Genomic DNA, 18,548 nt, shown 5'->3' on the forward strand with positions numbered 1-18,548 from the left:
TTTGAGGTGTCTTGCTCTGTCCTTAGCCTTCTGTATGGCCTTGTTCGCACCCCGTGTCCTGTGGTATATAGCTCTTTAGCTCTCCAGGCTATCTATAAGTAGCTGCTCCAGCTTACCTGTCACTATTAATACCTACAGATTAACCACCTGCGATTCACAGGCACCTGTGATACAGCTACCTGACACGTTTTCAGGAAAAGCTCCTCAAAGGCAACAATTTTGTTTTAGCAAGTAGCTGTAGCTATCAGAGTGCTGGGAACAAAACTATGCTGATCCACGCAGGGATGGAGATGTTTACTAGCCTGCTAACCTGTACCTCCTGTTGTTGTTGTTGTTCCCTCTGGGACTTTTTCTTTTTTTTTTTTGTGAAAAATAAATAAAATAAAAATATCTGGTGCACCTCCACAGGAAACTGATTCCTTGCTTGGCTGAGAGGCTTACTTTGAAGCCAGCACTTTCAAAACTTTGCATCAATCAAATTGCTGTTTCCCAATGTCAGCTTTCTGCTGAGCTGTAGGACTTTTAGCTGCTTTAGAGTAGCGTGACCCTCACACCACCTCGCTTGATACAGCTGTCCTTCACCCTGACCTGTGAGGAACTTACATGAGTCATACATTTTATATTTGATGCTCTGGAGTTCTGACAGCAGGACCAGTGAAAGTTAAAATATGGTGCCTAATATGCTTTCATTCATTCATTCCTTGTATCAGAAAGCTTTGCTTTTGAACTATGAGTTGCTGCAATTTTTGTAGATGCTGACGATCCTATAGAGCAAACATCATGTTAGCCTGCCTCTGTTTTTCAGGTAGTTTGTCCTTCAATCATTAAAATTGAGACTTTCTCATTTTGTATGTTATCACAAAAGCAGTAAAATAAATTAAAAAAAGGGCATTTCTGGTATCATAATAAAGAAAAAAACTATTGCAGTTTTATATGACCTGAGGGCCTATAAGAGAACCAACAGTCGAATTAGCGACAGAATATAAAAAGCAATTACATTCAAACAAACGTGAACATTTTTGTCTGATCAGATGTTTCTATATCCTTCAGTGCAAAGGACAGTGTGAATCTATCCTAAGCCATAAGTCATAAGGTTTCTCTTATCATTATAATTAATGCTATTTAAATATGAGTCCATGTCATGTCCTGTTATCTGTTCAAGGGTCCTTCACATGAACCCTATCAGTCTGGGAGTCCTCACCCTGTACAATTAGAGCTTGTCTCCCCCTAGTGGTGTACTTGTGTCCTACAGTACAAGTTGTGGGATCTGGAAGACTGAGATTTGATAATGGATTCATGACATAAATTTCTTTTTCATAATGAAGAATTATTAATCATAAGGAGAGAGATTGCCGATTGTAATTTATAAAGAGCAAAGTCAGGCACCCAGTTTACCCAGATGATAAAACTTTCACATATGAAGCAAGTAGATGTGAGCTCTTCCCTTCAGTTGAGCTCTCTTCAGACTTTGATACAACGTGCTCCCGGAGTCAGTTGAAAAATTCACTTCATGAATTTAAATGTGCCTTGAGGTTTTCACAAGGGCTTTGATGATAGATTCCTCCGCTGAAAAGAATTGCACGTCCTGCTTTTAAAGGTCTTTAAAAACAGGATGTTTGATACATGCGGCGAATGTAGAGCAGATGCTTACAGTGCGATGCCTTTGCTGTGAACCCCAGTGGTAAGAGTTGAAAAGTGTTACGGGCAGGTTCGTGCTTGTACCTGTTATCCCTGGAGATTTGGCTCACAGGGCAGCACAGCGTGTGTAGTCAAGATAGTCTTGCTGATTGAGCGCTGGCAAAACTGGTTACCAATGTGTGTGTGTGTGTGTGTGTACTCGTGTGTTGTGCATGCTAGTGTTTTTTTTCCCCCCTTTTTTAGTATTACTTGGAATTAAGGTTGGTGCAAAGTCAGGTCAAGGGTTCAAATCCTGGCCACAATGAAATGATAGAGAAACTGAAATAGAAAAGGGAAAGTCCCAATTTTTTCCAGGGACTTCACCTCTTTTTTGTATGCCTCAACTATTTGAAACCAAAGCTGCAGGCTCACAGGACTTTCATTTTTTTTTCTTTTATTGTGCTTTATTGCATTTAGGGTTTGAGTTTCTGTCCAGCTTGTGTTTGCTGCTCTGCGCTATCCTTTGGTCAGTTCAGTTCTTTTCACTTGTCCACAACAGTTTAGAAACCTACTGCTGTGTGTTTCACAGAAGCATAGCCGGTGCTGCACATTTGAGGGATTTTGGCAATTTTCTGTCTTGATATTTTCACTCAGTGAAGTGTTCCTCTCTGTCGGTTTCTACCAGAAGATGATGTTGATCTCGAGGCCCTGGTGAATGATATGAACTCTTCGCTGGAGAGCCTGTACTCCACCTGCAGTGGTCAGCAGACAGAGTCCACCCCACTACTGCACAACGGACAGACCTCTTCCTCACACCAACACCACCACCACCATCATCATCATCATCACACACAACTTAACCACCCACGGCAGGGTCAGCACTCACAAGCGCTAAGCCACGTCTCCCCGGAGCCGCCCTCCTCCTCCTCCTTGTCTGCGGACTCACCCCAAACTAGCCTCCGACGGTCACAACCTATGCACATCCTCGCTGTCAGGTAGGTGTTCACACAGTGAGTGCAGACTCTTCACTGATAAGAATAATGTCTTCAGCACACCACTTCAGCAGCTCATAGTTCAATGGGTTGAGCGACAAGCAGTCAACATGGCAACTGAACCGTGGAGGAAACTGTCTGGACTAACATGAAAGACAACCCTCAATTTGAATGCACAAAAACTTTAACATTAACATATATTTGACTGCAGAGTGGTGTTGCGAGTGAGGAGAGTGCCCTTGAAAAACTGGAGGCGCTATGGTGAAATAAATAGTGTCTAGCATAGAGAAACTTAAGAGTTGCTCCCATGTGAATTTTAACATGACAGAAACGGTGTTTGAAGGTAATGTCCATCAGCTTGTGAAAGTGGTGTTGGGTAACAAAGTGCTCTTAAGCAAGATATTGATTCTCTTGCACTTCAAGGGAAAACATTCCATCCCTGACCTCGTGCTAATTTTGATGCAATATAAAAATGTGCCAGCAAACAGTAAGTTCTTTAAAAGTAGAAAGAAACTGTGCTTGAAAAGTGACACAAAAGTACAACTGTGACAGGTGAGCATTTATAGCTTCTAAGTAGTTAATATTTGCTACATTTCTGTGTCCTACATAGTTAAATAAATATCTCTGGGCTTTGGAATGCTGGTTGCACAAAACTATGAATCTGAAGACATCATTATAGGCTTTTGGAAATTGTTATGGCCATATCCATCATATTATAGACCAAACAATCAGTTGTGTAGTTGAGAAAACAGTCTGTAGATTTGATCAATACTGAAAGTGCTCGGTGTTGATTGTGTAATTGAATTTATTACTGGTAAAACATTTTGAAATAAACTTCCTTCCTTTTGAAATAAAGATATGTTATCTAGATTTACCACACATCTCAAGCATTACGGACTGAGTATCATAAAAGAAATGAACATATTCATACAGTCAACATCTACTGAGCAAATCTACAAGCAAACACACACAAACGCTCAGGCACATACAGACACATGCACTCAGGCAACCAAAGTGTGGCACTAAGCTGTCGGCTAACTCCTTCTGACTTCATACATTTGCACATGCATAGCCACTCATGAGGAGCTCAAACCCTTTTCTCTCTCACACTGGAAAAGAAGCCTCTCACTGTACACTCATCCCGCCACACCCTCTCAATAATTGGGCGCAACGTTTCTTCCCCTCTCCCTATCTGTAGCCCTTGAATGGCCCGTTCCTTCTTGTCACTCCCTCTTTGTCTCAAACCACACCAGCAGCAGGAGAAAGGTAAAAAAAAAAAAAAAAAAAAAAATCTCATTTATTTTAGTACCAAGTGCAAATGTCTCTCTCAATTTAAACAGTACTAGCCCATATTCTCCCTGAGGGTATGGTGGTATGCATTGAAAAGCGGGTATGCACACTTGCACATAGACACTGAGGCAGCGGAAGTATGGCTGCATACATACCATACACACAAATATGCATTCACAGTAGAGCTGGTGTCAGCTCCTATTATTCGCCTTTGGAGTATTTGACAGAAACAGAGGAGGGATAATCAGGTAATGGAGTATTCTTTCTTTTGAGCTCTCTCAAACACACACACACACACCCACAGACACAGGCCCTGAAGTTCTTATTATTCAGGGCTGACCTCTGGATAACCCCGTTCTCAAGCTCAGATGGGACGACATCAAAAGGCCTGTTCCCTTTTGAACTCACTGGGTTCTACAGAGAGACAGAGTTTGATAGAGAAAGAGGCCGATAGACTCTTCTACACTGATTCTCTAAGCGAGCTATGGAGCTTGAATTTCACAAACTGACCCGCCCATTTTCTTTTTTTTTTTTTTTTTGAAATGATTGAGTCCTGAAAAGTTTATGTTCAACAGTCAAATCATCATTCCTTCTTCACAAGCTTACACTGTCTGTGCCTAATTTAAAAACTCCTTTAAAGTGATGTCTTGATTCAATATTGATGTGTGATAAATATTTCAGAAAATTAGCTAGCAAGCTGCGCGGATCTGTGATTTCCACTTGCTGGGAGACTGTTCATTATGGGTAGATCAGACAGAAACAGACATGAGGCCTGGATACTGTACAGAAATACTTTATTAATTCTAAATCTCTCCTGTACATTTTTCACGTGTCACTGGGTCTCATTTCAAAGTTCTCCCATCTCATTTCTTAAGGGCCTGTTCCAGGGCACAATCTTAGGCTTTAGTTCATATTTGTGCACAAATAATTAGCGAGCACAAGCTGATAGCAAAATGCATTCTCACTGCATCAAACCATCCTACCATCGCCACACAATATGACTGTTCCTTTGTCCTGTTCCCTGTCCTTCAGGAGGTTGCAGGAGGAGGAGCAGCAGCTGAGAACATCATCTCTCCCGGCCATCCCCAACCCCTTCCCCGAACTGTGCAGTCCAGCAAGCTCACCTGTCCTCAGTCCTGGATCCCTACCTCCTGGAGAACCCTCCACTGGCAATTATGTAAGTCAAAATCCAACAAAGACCGGCTGTCGAAATGTCATCTCTCTGCAGAGACTCTGACTTTTCAGGAACCGAGAAAGAAAAAAACTTAAATTTTCACTCTACATTATAATTTAGTGTGGTTGTATGAGCACAAAACATTTTCTTCATAGAGGATGGGAGCCCATGTCAGATGCTTTTCCTTTTTTTTGAAAAACAGGATATGAAACATCTGCTGATTTTGATTTACTTTTATGTTGATAACTGAGACGTGTGTGACTCAAGTTCCTTGTTTTGGAGGATGCAGAATTTGAATATCATAAATCAGCTGTGTTTAGTGGTCAGCTGTGTATTGGACATAAGCATTTAGGAATTTTCCCTGCGTTACATCTGCCCCCATGTTTTGCTCATCTGAGGCATGTTGATTGCTTGCATATGATGGAACTGTACTGTACAGTGCATGTGTGTGCTCAACAGGGTTTGTGGCTTTTTTTGAGGAAAAAATAGAATGAGGTGAAGAGTGGAGGAGTAGACAGCTTGAGTGTGTTTTCACGTGTGTGTGTGTGTGTGTGTACCTGCACACATGGCTGCATTTCTGTGAACCTTTTTGCATTTGTGTGTTCATGTGCTGAAAAAGATTTAGGGACTGTTCTGTCTATTCCTGGAAGTCAGAGTCCTTCTACCATCACTTTTAATGATCTTCATATGGGGCCAGCCAATGCTGGTTACAGTAACATACCAGTTTACAGTAATGTGAGGGAGGACTATTTCTCATAAATAGTCTGCCTGACTGCGATCCCGGCCTGTTCTGGTCATGGCTGCTAGACTCAAATTCCAGTGAAGTTACTTTGAGCCAAAATGAAAGTCTGAGTTTAATATGACCTGCTCTCCTTGAAAACAGTAGCTCATAAATCACCTGATGAATTGATAAACCTGTGCCATCAGGTGAATGCTTCAAGAGTTAGGAAGCAGTAGCTTTGATTTACCTTTTGTGACATAAATGAAGTTCTAAATGGCTAATGCTGGACTAAGTATTCAAAGGTTAAATTTCATTCTAGTCTTTATGTGTTTCTTTCTTTGTGGGAATGTTGCAGGCTTGAATTATTAGCTGTGGAATAAATTCAACACTGTATGGGAAATCCCAGTTCATATGGTAGATAGGTCAGAGATTAATGTCTCACTAAGTGGTTATGAGCTTTGGATTGAATTACTGACTGTGATATAACTTTGGCTAAGTGAAGTCTGGTAAATATTCAGAAACCAATTTATTAGGCTGGATGACCTGTGCGGGACAGGAATGTTTTTTTTTTTTTAACTCCCAGATATCCTGTTAAGAGTGCAGTATAGATCATGCAGTGGAGCCAGGTATTGGAAGAGGCAGGGGAGTCGGAGATTAGTGGTGGAGGTAAATTATTTCTGTGATCTTACAGTAATCAGACGATAAAATATGTAAAAATTTGTCCAGGTGGTCAGTAAAAATACTACAAATGCAGACTGACGTTTCTTTTTTGAGCCAGAGTGTCTATCCACCTACTAGATCTGCCTTTGACATTGATTACAGTTATGGCCCCATTTTTACATTACTTTTATAAAGATGGGCTCAGTGCCATTTAATTAGCCCATAATGACAAAGTAAAAACATGTTTAAATTTTTTTTGTAGATATATTAAAAACTAAAAAAACATCTCTTATTTACAAAATAAAAAAATAAAAAAAATACTCAGAACCTTAATTCAGTACTTTGTAGAAGCCCCTTTGGCAGCAACTACACATTCGAATATTCTTGGGGAAGTCTCAAAAGACCTCGGACACCTTGATTTGGGCAGTCTATCCCATTCTTCCTGGCCAGTCCTCTCAAACTCCATCAGACTGGATGGGAACTGCCATCTTCAGGTCTCTCCACAGACGTTCTGTGGGGTTTAAGTCTGGGGCTTGGCTGGTTCACTCAAGCACAGTCAGAGACCCGAAGTCACTGTCGCTGGAGTATTGGGCAAAAATGCCAGTTTTATCCATTCACAATTAAATCAACAACAAGTGTACAAAAAGTAAAGGTGTCAGAATAGTGTCAGAAGCCACTGTAACATGAGTTTGTTTTCACCAGTTCTCTATAAAGTTGACAGAATCTTCTCATCCGCTCAAGTCTTAATAGAAACTAAGAATTCAACTGGAGTTTAATTTACCTCATTGAAAACATCAGTTTTGCATCATGTGTTGAAGTATTGCCATACATCTGCTCAGAATGTACTACATCTTAAACATGCCTGTAAAGGTAAACCGTTCCTCAATATAGGAAAAACAGTTTACTGGTTTTGTTTTGCATGGACCACCAAACCTTTGCAATGAAGAGGCAATGCTGAGAAAGCTGTTGAAAACTGAATTCCTCGTATGTGTGTTTACAGTGCACACACTAATCAGACACTGGTGTAAACTTGTGTGAGCGCGCCGTGCATCCGTCCATGCACATGGGTGTATTTCTTTTTCAGATGCATGTCTGCGTGTGTGTGTGTTTGTGCTCACGCCTGCCTGTTTGTCTTTGTGAGTTCTGTAAACTATTTACAGCATTGGCAGTGTCTATCCATTGTTGATGGCAATGGAAAGTATGTCTCATTGTGGTTGTTCTTCAGTGGAAATTCAATTCAGCACCTTTCCACTGCAAAAAACTCCCGCTGAGCCGTCTCATCACACATACACACGCCTCTGGGGTCCAGCTTCGGAGGCTCGGGGAATGGTGGTAAAATTGCTTTCTTGCAAACACGTATTCCTCCCTTGAGTGGTTCAGAGACTTTATAAGAAGAACTGGGTGATCTGTTTAAGGTCTGACAAGTGTGATTGTGAGCAGGTAGATTATTGTTCCCAGCCCACTCTAAGACCTCTGACCTTAATTATTTCAACCATATGTGTTTTGTGGCGTGTTTTTTTTTTTTTCGGTCTGTTTATCACTCTTTGTCCGTCTGTCTCTATCTACCCCTCTTCCTGCCCTCCAAACATCCAGTCCAGTCAGCCAGCCTGCTGTTGAGAAGTTTCTCTGTTTAGTTTACTGAATTTTCCGACCTCCGGGCGCTTTCTGACAGACTCTCATACTTCTGTCCCTCTGTTCCTCCTTACCTCACTCCTTGGCCTCTGCGCAGGAGGCAGGAGGAAGGAGGACGCAGTGCAGGGCTGTCAGGAATCTCTGGGCAAGCTGTTTGACATGGCCATATGATTCCCAATTACCTCACTTTCCTCTGCTGCCCCGTCCCTCCTGTCTTCCTTCATTTCTCCACTCTTAGTGCTACCCTCTCCAGCTTGTCTCCTTAGCTGTATAGATAATAACTGAAATAAAAAGCAGCATTAAAATTAGGTAGCTGCTCATGCTGTCCAGGCAATGCTGCTGAAGCTTCCTGATGTGTTTACAGCATGTGTATGTGTGCCTAACTTAATATTCAAGCTGCTGCTGTGAAGTGTAGCATTAATGAATGAAAGATATAAGCCTAAATCAGAATGATTGAATGAGCCACAGGATGATTAAGAACATCTAACTCAGGAGCTGCCGTCTGTGAGCTCTGGCCCCAGTCCAGTGTGGTATGTATGAAAGAGTGCGCAGATGGGCACACGTCCATAAACAACTGACTTCCTGTTGCTGCTAAGGGTTACTACAAACATAATCTGGGTTTTATGGAATTCTAAAACTACATACATCTTTCCATATACAGCCAGCTGGCCAAAAAGCAGGTACTACACTTAAGAAAATAGTGGAAGCTTGGCCTGTGTAATCCATGTCGTGCAATGGAAAAACCTATAAGAAGCCTTGAATGCGAGGCAGTTAGCCAGTGTATCCATTAATTTTCTCAGTCTAGGTTCTTGACAGTCTGTCCGCAGTAGTGTAATAGAGAGTGCTGTTATGTGCTTACTTGGACACTGTGTTCCCATAGCTGCCCCAGTCGCTCTAGTGTGGGAACACTGATTTGATCATTGGGTTGCCAGATTTTGTTGGATTTACTGTACTTGGACTGGATGTCCTGTAGCTCACTGTGCTCTATGGTATGGCAGGATCCCCACGCCCTGTCTCTGCTTCTCTTGTCTGTGTTTCATTATCTTCCTATTGGTCTGTCTATCTCTGCATTTCTTGGACTGTATGTCAGTGTTTATCTTCGGGTCTGTCACAAGTGTTTCATTGTCATCCCTCCACCCTTTTGTCCCTTTACTTTTAGTTCAGTTCAATTTCTTGTTGATTTTAGCTAGGCAGGAGCACAGTGCAGCGTGTTCTGTGACAATTTAGCCCACTCGATGAATACTTATTCACACATGATGAAGTAAGAGGCCTAAAATAGAGCATGGTGCCAGACAAGCAGTGATGGTTGAGTTGGCACTAATAATGTTAGCAAATGGGCTGTTGGTGCTCAGTGCCAGCATCATTGCCCAGTTGCACAAGTCTGACAAAAAAAAAAAACAAATAAGCTTTCTGTATCATGCAGGGTTGACCAAACTTGCTAGCATGCTTTCTAGCATTAACAAAATAATCCTTTGTTATTATTCTTAAGTTGGAGACCGCTAGGTACAGTATGTAAAAATGTCCAGGGTTATACAAATATTGTACCTGTTTATGTAATGTGTTTTTTTACATTGAAGGTTTTTACAGCTCAGAATGTAAAATGTTCAGGGTTATGCAAATATTGTACCTATTTATAGTATTAGGTTTAGCGATGGAAGCAACGTGTACAGACATATGTGCAGCACATAATCAGGTTGTAGAATGCACATAAGTACGTACACAAGCATTTGAACATGGATAATACTAACACTGCATATATATATGTATATGTATATGTATATGTGTATATATATATATATATATATATATATATATATAATTGTGTGTGTGTGTGTGTGTTTTTCCTCTGTCATTTAATGCTACAGAATCTATATGTGTTGCACATACTTCCTGCATCTTTTGCAGTATCAGGAAATCACTGAATATAAATATGTGAAATGCATTTTCATTCACCCATACGCTTTCCTATATATATTTTTTTGTTGTTGTTGCTACAAGGGGAACAGCTCTAAGACATGCTTCTTCATTTCAGCATGTTCAGCAGGTGAGATCACGTTAGTATCCTTTTCTGTCTATTTCTCATCTGGATTATATTCTTGGCAGCTGCTGTGCCACAGCATCCCTAAAGGGATCATTAACATTTACTCCAATGATGATTGTGCTGATCACCTTTCCACCTCCTCTTACTTTTCCTAGCCTCTCTTTATCTCTCTCTCTCTGTTTCTCTCTCTCTCTCTTTCTTTCTGCATGACTGCCTCTAGTTGAGTCAGCCAGACTTCAAAGCTGTGACACCAACTTATCAAAAAAGCATTTTGTGAATGCTGCCAGTATCAAGTGTACTGTGCTGAAGTATAATTTGAATGATGAGCTCATGATGTTAGCAGCCTCCATTCTCAGCTTGTAGAAATCATGCAACCACTTTTAGATGAATCTGAATTTAAAATCGTCACTCCCAGGCTTATGTTAGACTAAAAATGTATAAGAATTACAAGAATCACTATTAGCTTCTATCCAATTTCTTACTCTGGGCAGAGAGAAATAGCAAGGAAGGTGTGGTGCAGTGATGAAACAGCTAGAATACTGTCTCTCTTTGCATCTCAGCCTTGTACAAGCTGCTGAAGAGACTGATGTTACTATCAATACACCAGATCATGCTGCAGAATATGAATGAGAACGAATGTCACAAACACTCACTCATGATGTTAGTCCACCACAGTTGAAAAAAGTTTTTCATGATATGCCAAGTCCATGAACTCTGTGTGGTGAAAATGTGAGAGATTGTGTAGTTAGCATGAATAACTCTCACCACCATACAGTAGCTAAACAGAGAAACACACAACTATCACCTACAGAAAACAAAATGTTCTTTTCAGAAAATTTTGAGCATAAGTTTCAACCTGCAGTGACTGTAACAGTGATAATTCCTTGTAGAACACACACTCACCTGATCCATATGTTAATATAAAACTTGTGCATCTTAAAAAAAAAAAAACCCAGAAAACAATATCTCCTTATCCCCAAAAACATCTTTAACTTCTAAGCAATGAATTATCAATTTAACAAGGCAGTTTTAACTAAAGAAATTCTCAAAGCATCCATTCTCGTTGTTGAAAAGAAGGCAGCAGGATTTAAACTAGAAACACCGGGTGCATAAATGATGGGCACTGATCCATCCCTCCTCTCACTCTCTTAGCCCTGAAGCATGGCATTCCCTGGCTGCCTCCTTCCTGAATGTTGGAAATACTCCGGGTCAGAGGGCAGATTTTTCCACTGTAAATGGAAAAGCAGAATGGAATGCTGTCGAAGCCCAAACTGTTGGCCTCAGTGTGTGAGAACGTCTGTGGGCCTGTGCGTGTGTGTGTTTTTAAAAGAAAGGGTGTGTTTGCAAGGAGGTTCAGTTTTGTGTATTTGGTGTGTATGTGTATGTGCCTAATGTATATTGGTCTTTACAAGTAGTGCAGCAGTATGTGCGCATGTGTGTGTGTGTTCTGCTTCTCATTGTAGTGCTGATGTGTTCCGCAGGCTGCACTGTGCAGAGATCAAAGGTGACACAGCGCCAGAAATCTGCTGGCTCACTCTTCTAGCAGCCAGCCTCCTTTTAAATGGATCTTAAAGTGAAACACGGAGCACACACACACACACACACACACACACACACACACACACACACAAACAGGCACACACACACAGACACTTGTTGTGTAATTACCGACTAGTCATGTTTCTGTGTTTTTTTTGTCTGTGCACTTGTGTGCATGTGTGTGATTTGAACTGTTTACACCACTTGGATTGTTGACGTCTGTGTGATTATTTGTAACTGATGTGAATATAAATAATGTGCTCAAACTGGATGCTTTATTGAGCTTGTGCGTGTGTGTATCCATGTGTGTATATTTGATGCATGCCTGCCTGTTGGCTTCATTATATCTAGTCTCTAAGCCCACATACACAAACTCTCCCCCTCTCTCTCTCTCTCACACACACACACACACACACACACTTGCATGTTATCTGATGCTCTTTGTGTCAGAGGTAGAGAGACTATGCAGGCAGTACAGTAACCCTTTGTCAGCATACATGACTGCTCACTTTCTCTCTCTCTCTCTCTCTCTCTCTCTCTCTCTCTCTCTCTCTCTCTCTCTCTCTCTCTCTCTCTCTCAGACACACACACACACGCACACCAACACCAACATATACACAAATTGCACTGAGTGACTGATTGGATTTGCAGCATTCGGTGCTGTGAAATACAAATTGTTTGGCTGCTGCTGAACAAATGCTACCTGGAGGAGAGCCAGGCAGGTTGTGGTTGAGTCTGGAACATCTCATGTGTCAGGGCCATATTTATCCCTCGCCACTAAATGGAAACATGCCTCGACCTGCTAGCTAGACCTGCTACTGCCACACTGCCACAGGGACACACTCGCACAAACAGGCATACAAACACACATGGTGATTAATAAGGTAGGTGAGGAAGAGTAGTCTGGTAATGGCTCTGTTTAAATAAATAAGACTTTAATGTTGGTTAAAGCCAGATGGAAGCAGATCAACATCTCATAATGTGCTTTCAAACCATTGTGGTTATGTGAAATTTTGTTTGTGAATTTGAATATTACCAATAGCAGTAGAGTATGTATCATAAACAAGGCGCTCTCAAAACAATGGTGTCCCACCAAGATCAAGACCATTTTAGAGCAACTTATTTCGTGGCTAACTCTTAGAGAAGCATCCCACTTATGCAGATTGTTTGACACGAAATATTAGTATTAAAATTATCCTGTTACATGCTAAATTAAATTACATGCTTCCAGTAAAAAATAGGTCACTGTCAAAGCCACCACTAAGCCATCTGCAACTAACATCCGCTGCCTACAGTGCAGAAAACTGCACGTGATGTACACCACATGGCAGCCCTGAGCCAATGAAAAAACACGAGGAATACACATGAGGTCTAAAATAAATTCCAGCTGTTGTGATTATGCATAAAAACATAAATTTCTTACAGGCAGCGAAAAGTGACTTTAGCTATAGATTGCTTACACAAGAACTCTGGAAAGACATTGGTATATTAGAAAAAAAACAAAACATATCGCTTTACAATCTGCTGTGTAGCCCAGTGCTGCAAGAAAACAGTGTAAAATTATCTAAAAACTACAACTGTGGCATTGCTGATCAATTTCAAGAGACACTGTATTTGAGAGTAGTGAACTAAGCTGTGCAGGAACAGCTCAGCCTCAGTTAGTTGGCAGTGCACATTGTGACTGAAGTAAATAACAATTCTGAACTAAAACTGTGGACACCAGGAAACCAAAGAAGAACAGATAGACTCCCAGAGTAGCCAACATGTCAGGCAATCAATAAGGTAATGACGACAGACTCTCAAATAGGTACAGTAGATATAAATGCAAAATAAATAAATAAATAATAATAAAAAAAATAAAAAAGTGGATATTAAATCATGTCATCACAGTTAATATTTTAGTGATAGATTTATGAAGAGATCCCATTCTGAGCATTTTAAATTGTCCACTGAGGTAATGGCAGGAAAGCTTAAGCCTTAAATATTAGAAAGGAGTTAATAATTCATTCTGTACTTAGTTCATTTCTGTATTAAATTTAACTAAATAAATGTCTTTCCACAGGAGCATGACTGGACCACCCAGGCACTGGGGGGATGATGCACCTTTAATCCTTCACTCCTTGTCCCAGAAGGCAGGCAGTGAAAGATTAGAAGCCACAACTTTCACCCAGCTAATAGGGCAAGATCCCATTACTCCGGCAGCTAATGGGAATCCCTGATAGTGTGTGCCCTCTGGTCCATCCCTGTCTCTATTTTAGATTGTCAGAGTATCAGATGTGCGTGCCGGTGCATTTGTCTTTCTGATGGCAAACTACTGATTATGCGAAACCATATTGATGTAAAAACCCAGACATTAAGGTAGATGCTACAATTTCAGGTGTAGTTTGTAAGAAACTGTGCTCAGAAGTATAACACAACTTTTATTTTTTTAAATTTTCGTGTGTGTGTTTGTTTCTCTACACACTCATAAATGTAGGACTACAGGTGTATACACATGTGTCCAGGACTGTGTGTGTCCATGTGTTTCACAAAGAGAGCAATGTGTTGCTGCCTGTAGGCATTTCATCTGGCCAAAGCTGAACAGAGCTGTTGGACTCATGTAGGTCATGGAGACTGCATCTCCCTCTCTCTCCCTCTCTCTCTGCTTTATCTCTGTCCTCTCTCTCTCTCTCTCTCTCTCTCTCTCTCTCTCTCTCTCTCTCTCTCTCCCTCTCCCTCTCTCAGGGAAAGTAGGACAGCTCAGATTTCTGAAGCTGCTGCTGTGAAACGGCAGAAAAAGACAGAAGAAAGATGAAAAAGCAGGAGCAGGAGAATAGAAAATGAGAAAATGAGATGCTGAGAAGTGTTAATTTATTTGCATTATGAAAGTTTTTTTTAAATTGTAAGTGATTACATGATGCCTTTTTATTAGATTATTTTGTTGCTGTATTGCTCATCTACTGCTCATTTCCTTTACCACAAGAAACTCTTTACTATATTCTTAACTATAAGTTCATTCTTTTTGAAAGTGTGAAAGGATGTAGGATGTTAAATCACAGAGAAACAACTCAGGGTTAAAAGCTGAATCCAGAGACAAGAAGGAAAAGAAAAGGAATCTTTACATTTGTTATTGTTGTTGCCAGTGTCATTTTCTAATGTTTGTGCTTTTATTTTCTCCTCATGAATGGAATGGAACACTTAAGGAAGATGGACATGCCACATTTATTTTAAGTAGGGATTTGTGTCAGTAGAAAGGGAGAGAGAGAGAGAGAGTTTGACAGACACTGTGATCTTGGCGTCTCCAGAGTAAACTTCTCATTATTGAGGACAGTTTGTACAGAACTGTGACACATTCTGTGATTCCTCCGAATGGGAAATGATTGTTTGTAGTTGTCAGTGATGCTACAAGGCTTTTTTTTCACACTCATGAGACACAAAGACCTGTAGATGTTTTCCCTTAGTGCTGCTGAACTGCAGTGTTCTTTCAAAGTTGCTGTTATACAATATCTTTATTATACAGTAGTTTTATGACTCACTCAATCACAGAATTATTGCAACTGGTTACTTGTGGGAATGGTAATTGTGTGCTGTTTGTACCAACTCTAAGTTTTATCAGATTTTAAAATGTAAATATGAGAAATATAATGTCTCATGGGTTGGTTGGTTGTCTCAACTTTGCCTTACATTTGAGACCACGTTACATATTGAGGCCACAGTGCAACACCACCACAGCTTTCCATACAACCAGTGGACCATTTCCAGTGTATTGCCATAATCATGCCAGTGATGTCATGCTTTGTTTGCCCAATCACAATTCCCCAGCCCCCTCCTTCTGCCCTCCTGCTGTAATTGGACAATGGGTCCAAATCAGCAGTGGTCTGAAAGGACATTTGCTGCCCGGGGTTTGCTGGCAATCAGCCGTGGGGCACAATTAAGCATCCGCTTCCTCTTTACTCCTTTTGGTAAAATATTTGGCTCCATGCGGGGTGTTTCTCAGCAGGAAGTCACAGTAAATAGACAAGGGGTGGTTCTTTCATCGTCATAACCCGTTCTTAAATGGCCTTTAAGAAGTGTGTTGCCATTTACTGTGCATGTGCAAATCTTGTTTTAGTAAGCAAGGTTATGTTTTAGCTTTCAACCAGCTGGTAATACCTTTGTTATGAAATTCAAATTAAATAAATAGCACATGAATAAATTAATAGGAGGACGGGACAGATTTCCACACTACACGGATCAGATCATTTGTTTGAAGCCTACAGTTTTGAACAAACAAAATGGATATGATCAAGATCAAGAAATTATGATCACCAGGTCACCAAAAGGTAGGAAGGTCATAGGCAAGGCCATAGGAGCTAACAAAATGGCTTATCTAATTTAAAATAAGCCCGTTATAGCCTGGATTACACATTTTTATTTTGTGTAATTTTGACTTACTGAGCCTGAGTGGGTGTTAGGACTCCATTGACAGAGCAGGCTCTGTGGGCTGACTAAATACTCAATACACTGTACAGTGTATGGTCATGATGCATGGCTGCACAGTGGCACAGATGGCAGCCTGCCACTGTACATGACTTTGTATTGTCAGTGTGTACTGGGGTTTTTTTTTGCTCCTACATTTCTCTCTATATACACCATCCCTCCCTCTCTCCTACCCCCTTCCCTTTCTCCCTCCCTATTCTCTCTTTCACTGTTCCCACTCAATCCGTTTCTGCCTTCTTTTGCTCCGCTGAGCCCAGATAGGCCTCTGTGTCTTGGGTCTTAATTTGATGCTGTAATTGGATGACAAGGGACAGTTCACCGTCCCTTCCTCATGAGTCAGCAAAGTTTTCTTGGCTATTGCCTCCAACTCCTGCTGACTACAGGCGCTGAGCGGGGACGGCCAATTGTCTGAGGCTCATTCAGGTTTTTGTGTCTCCATCTCCATCTCCATCCGGCCGTCATTTTCCAGGGGTGGCCCAGGCCACACACAGCACCACATTACAGTCAGAGGGGCTTTATAGAGGGCACTTGTTAATGGGAAGATGGAGCTATGGGGTGGGTCGTGTGAGCCAAATCAGCTCATAAATGGCTACAGCTCTTTGTTGTTGTGTTGTAGGACAAAGAAGATGAAGATAAAGGTAAATATTGAGTGGAAAAGTTTGCCTTGGCAGGACAAAAAATCCAGCACCAAAGTTTCCATATAGACAATTATCAGTGCAAACTACATTCAGTTCCCTCCCTTAGGGACTGATTATCCATTCTAATTTTGAAAATTAAATTCATGACCAATATTATACTATCCAAATATCTGTGAAATAATTATTTCATTAACTATCCCTAGTACTGCTTTGCAAGCACTGCATGAGCTCTGACACAGTACAACCTTCAACAGTAAATGAAAACAAAACAGAGTACAGTAAGTGCATGCTGTTGCCAACAAGCTCAGCCAATCAGATGTTGAGGATGTAGACGGCTAAGGTTCGTTTAAGGGTTGTGGTTAAGGTTAGGGTAGGCCATAATTGTACACAGCCTGAAGGCTCAACTGAGGGGAAGAAAGTCCCTGTGCGTGTTAATCTGAAAGAATTCCCCTGTTGCTTCAGTATTCCAGGAAGACTTGACATGGCAGCTGGCATCAAGGGTGAATCTACATATGAAACCTTGGAGACTCTAAAAAACAAAAGAAAATGGATTTTTGGCAACAACTGTGGTTTTCCTTTTTTTTCATGATGTTTTGCCTACGCTGTTTTACCAACACTGACCGTCCTCTCCCTGCTGCAGCTGTTATCCAGGTTGCATGTCCTTCTTTAAGTGCTTCATAACATCACCCACATGTAATGAATCCTTACATGTGTGCGGGCTTGTATGCCTAATGACTAATAGACTTTTAGAATTGTAATCTGCCACAGTAACTCCTGTCTGATGTAATGGCTTGTAATTTGTACGTAATACCAGTGGAACTATTTATAGACCAGCAGCCAATTCTCAAGGAGATGGATGTGTGAGCTGCTGGGCGTGCACACACATGCTTGTGTACATACTTCAGTTTGCAAAAAGCACGTCCTCATACAGTGCAGTTTACTTTCTCTTTGTCTGTTTATGCCCGTCTAGTTTCTGTCTAGCTGTGTCTTTGTGTGAGTCTGTGGGAGGATTGTTTGTGTGCGTACATGCAGAAACTGTAACATACACAAAATGTAAGATATGTATGTGCTTAGCAGTGTGTGTCTATGTTATGTGTATCCCAGGATGTGTATCCGTGACCGAGCACATCTGGGTGCCTGTGTGTCTGATAGAGCGTGAGGGTGTGTGTGTGTGTGTGTGTGTGTGTGTGTGTGTGTGTGTGTGTGTGTGTGTGTGTGTGTGTGTGTGTGTGTGTGTGTGTGTGTGTGTGTGTGTGTGTGTTGCCTAAAGCTCTCAGTCTCTCCCTGGGGTATTACATCACAGGGCAGTTATCAGACCTGAGTCATCAGAGAGGTTGAGAGGCCCCGCTCTGCTCTGCTCCACCATTTAAATGAGGACACGGTTAAATGCATTAGAAGATAAAAGGAGAAACCTTTCTTTTTCCTTTTCTTTCCTGCTTTCTTTCTTTCTTTTTTCCTTTCTTGCTTTCTCACCTATGCCTACCTCATTTTTTTGCCTGCAGGTCTATACCTTTAAGAAGGAGACCAAGAAGAAGTAGAGTAGGTCAGTTGAAATGTGTCACTCTGTTGTCATCTCTGTCTGTCTGCTTTCTCATTCCTTCCACTCCCGAGGCCATCTAATGCTATTGCCACTGGCTCCCGCCCAAATTATTTTACATGATATGATTCGCTTGCCTGTGAAGGCAGCCTATGACGGGCAACAAGAGTGAACGGTTGCCTTAGTTCAGGTCAAGCTTTGAAGTCATTCACACTCTCAGCTGATCTGTATCGTCTTGACTGTTGAAAT

General features: G+C 41.2%; 1 protein-coding gene across 6 annotated transcripts in view; it reads left to right on the forward strand.

Moving 5' to 3' along the window:
- grb10b (growth factor receptor-bound protein 10b) overlaps positions 1-18,548 on the forward strand; it is a 63,460-nt gene that overhangs the window by 25,721 nt on the left and 19,191 nt on the right. For all 6 annotated transcript variants that reach the window (XM_041043777.1, XM_041043782.1, XM_041043781.1 and 3 more), the window contains exons 4-5: positions 2,303-2,612; positions 4,932-5,076. In XM_041043777.1, the coding sequence (XP_040899711.1) occupies positions 2,303-2,612; positions 4,932-5,076 (455 nt within the window). The remainder of the gene's footprint in view (positions 1-2,302; positions 2,613-4,931; positions 5,077-18,548) is intronic.

The sequence above is a fragment of the Toxotes jaculatrix genome, chromosome 8 (assembly GCF_017976425.1).
Source record: "Toxotes jaculatrix isolate fToxJac2 chromosome 8, fToxJac2.pri, whole genome shotgun sequence".
Classification (NCBI taxonomy): domain Eukaryota; kingdom Metazoa; phylum Chordata; class Actinopteri; family Toxotidae; genus Toxotes; species Toxotes jaculatrix.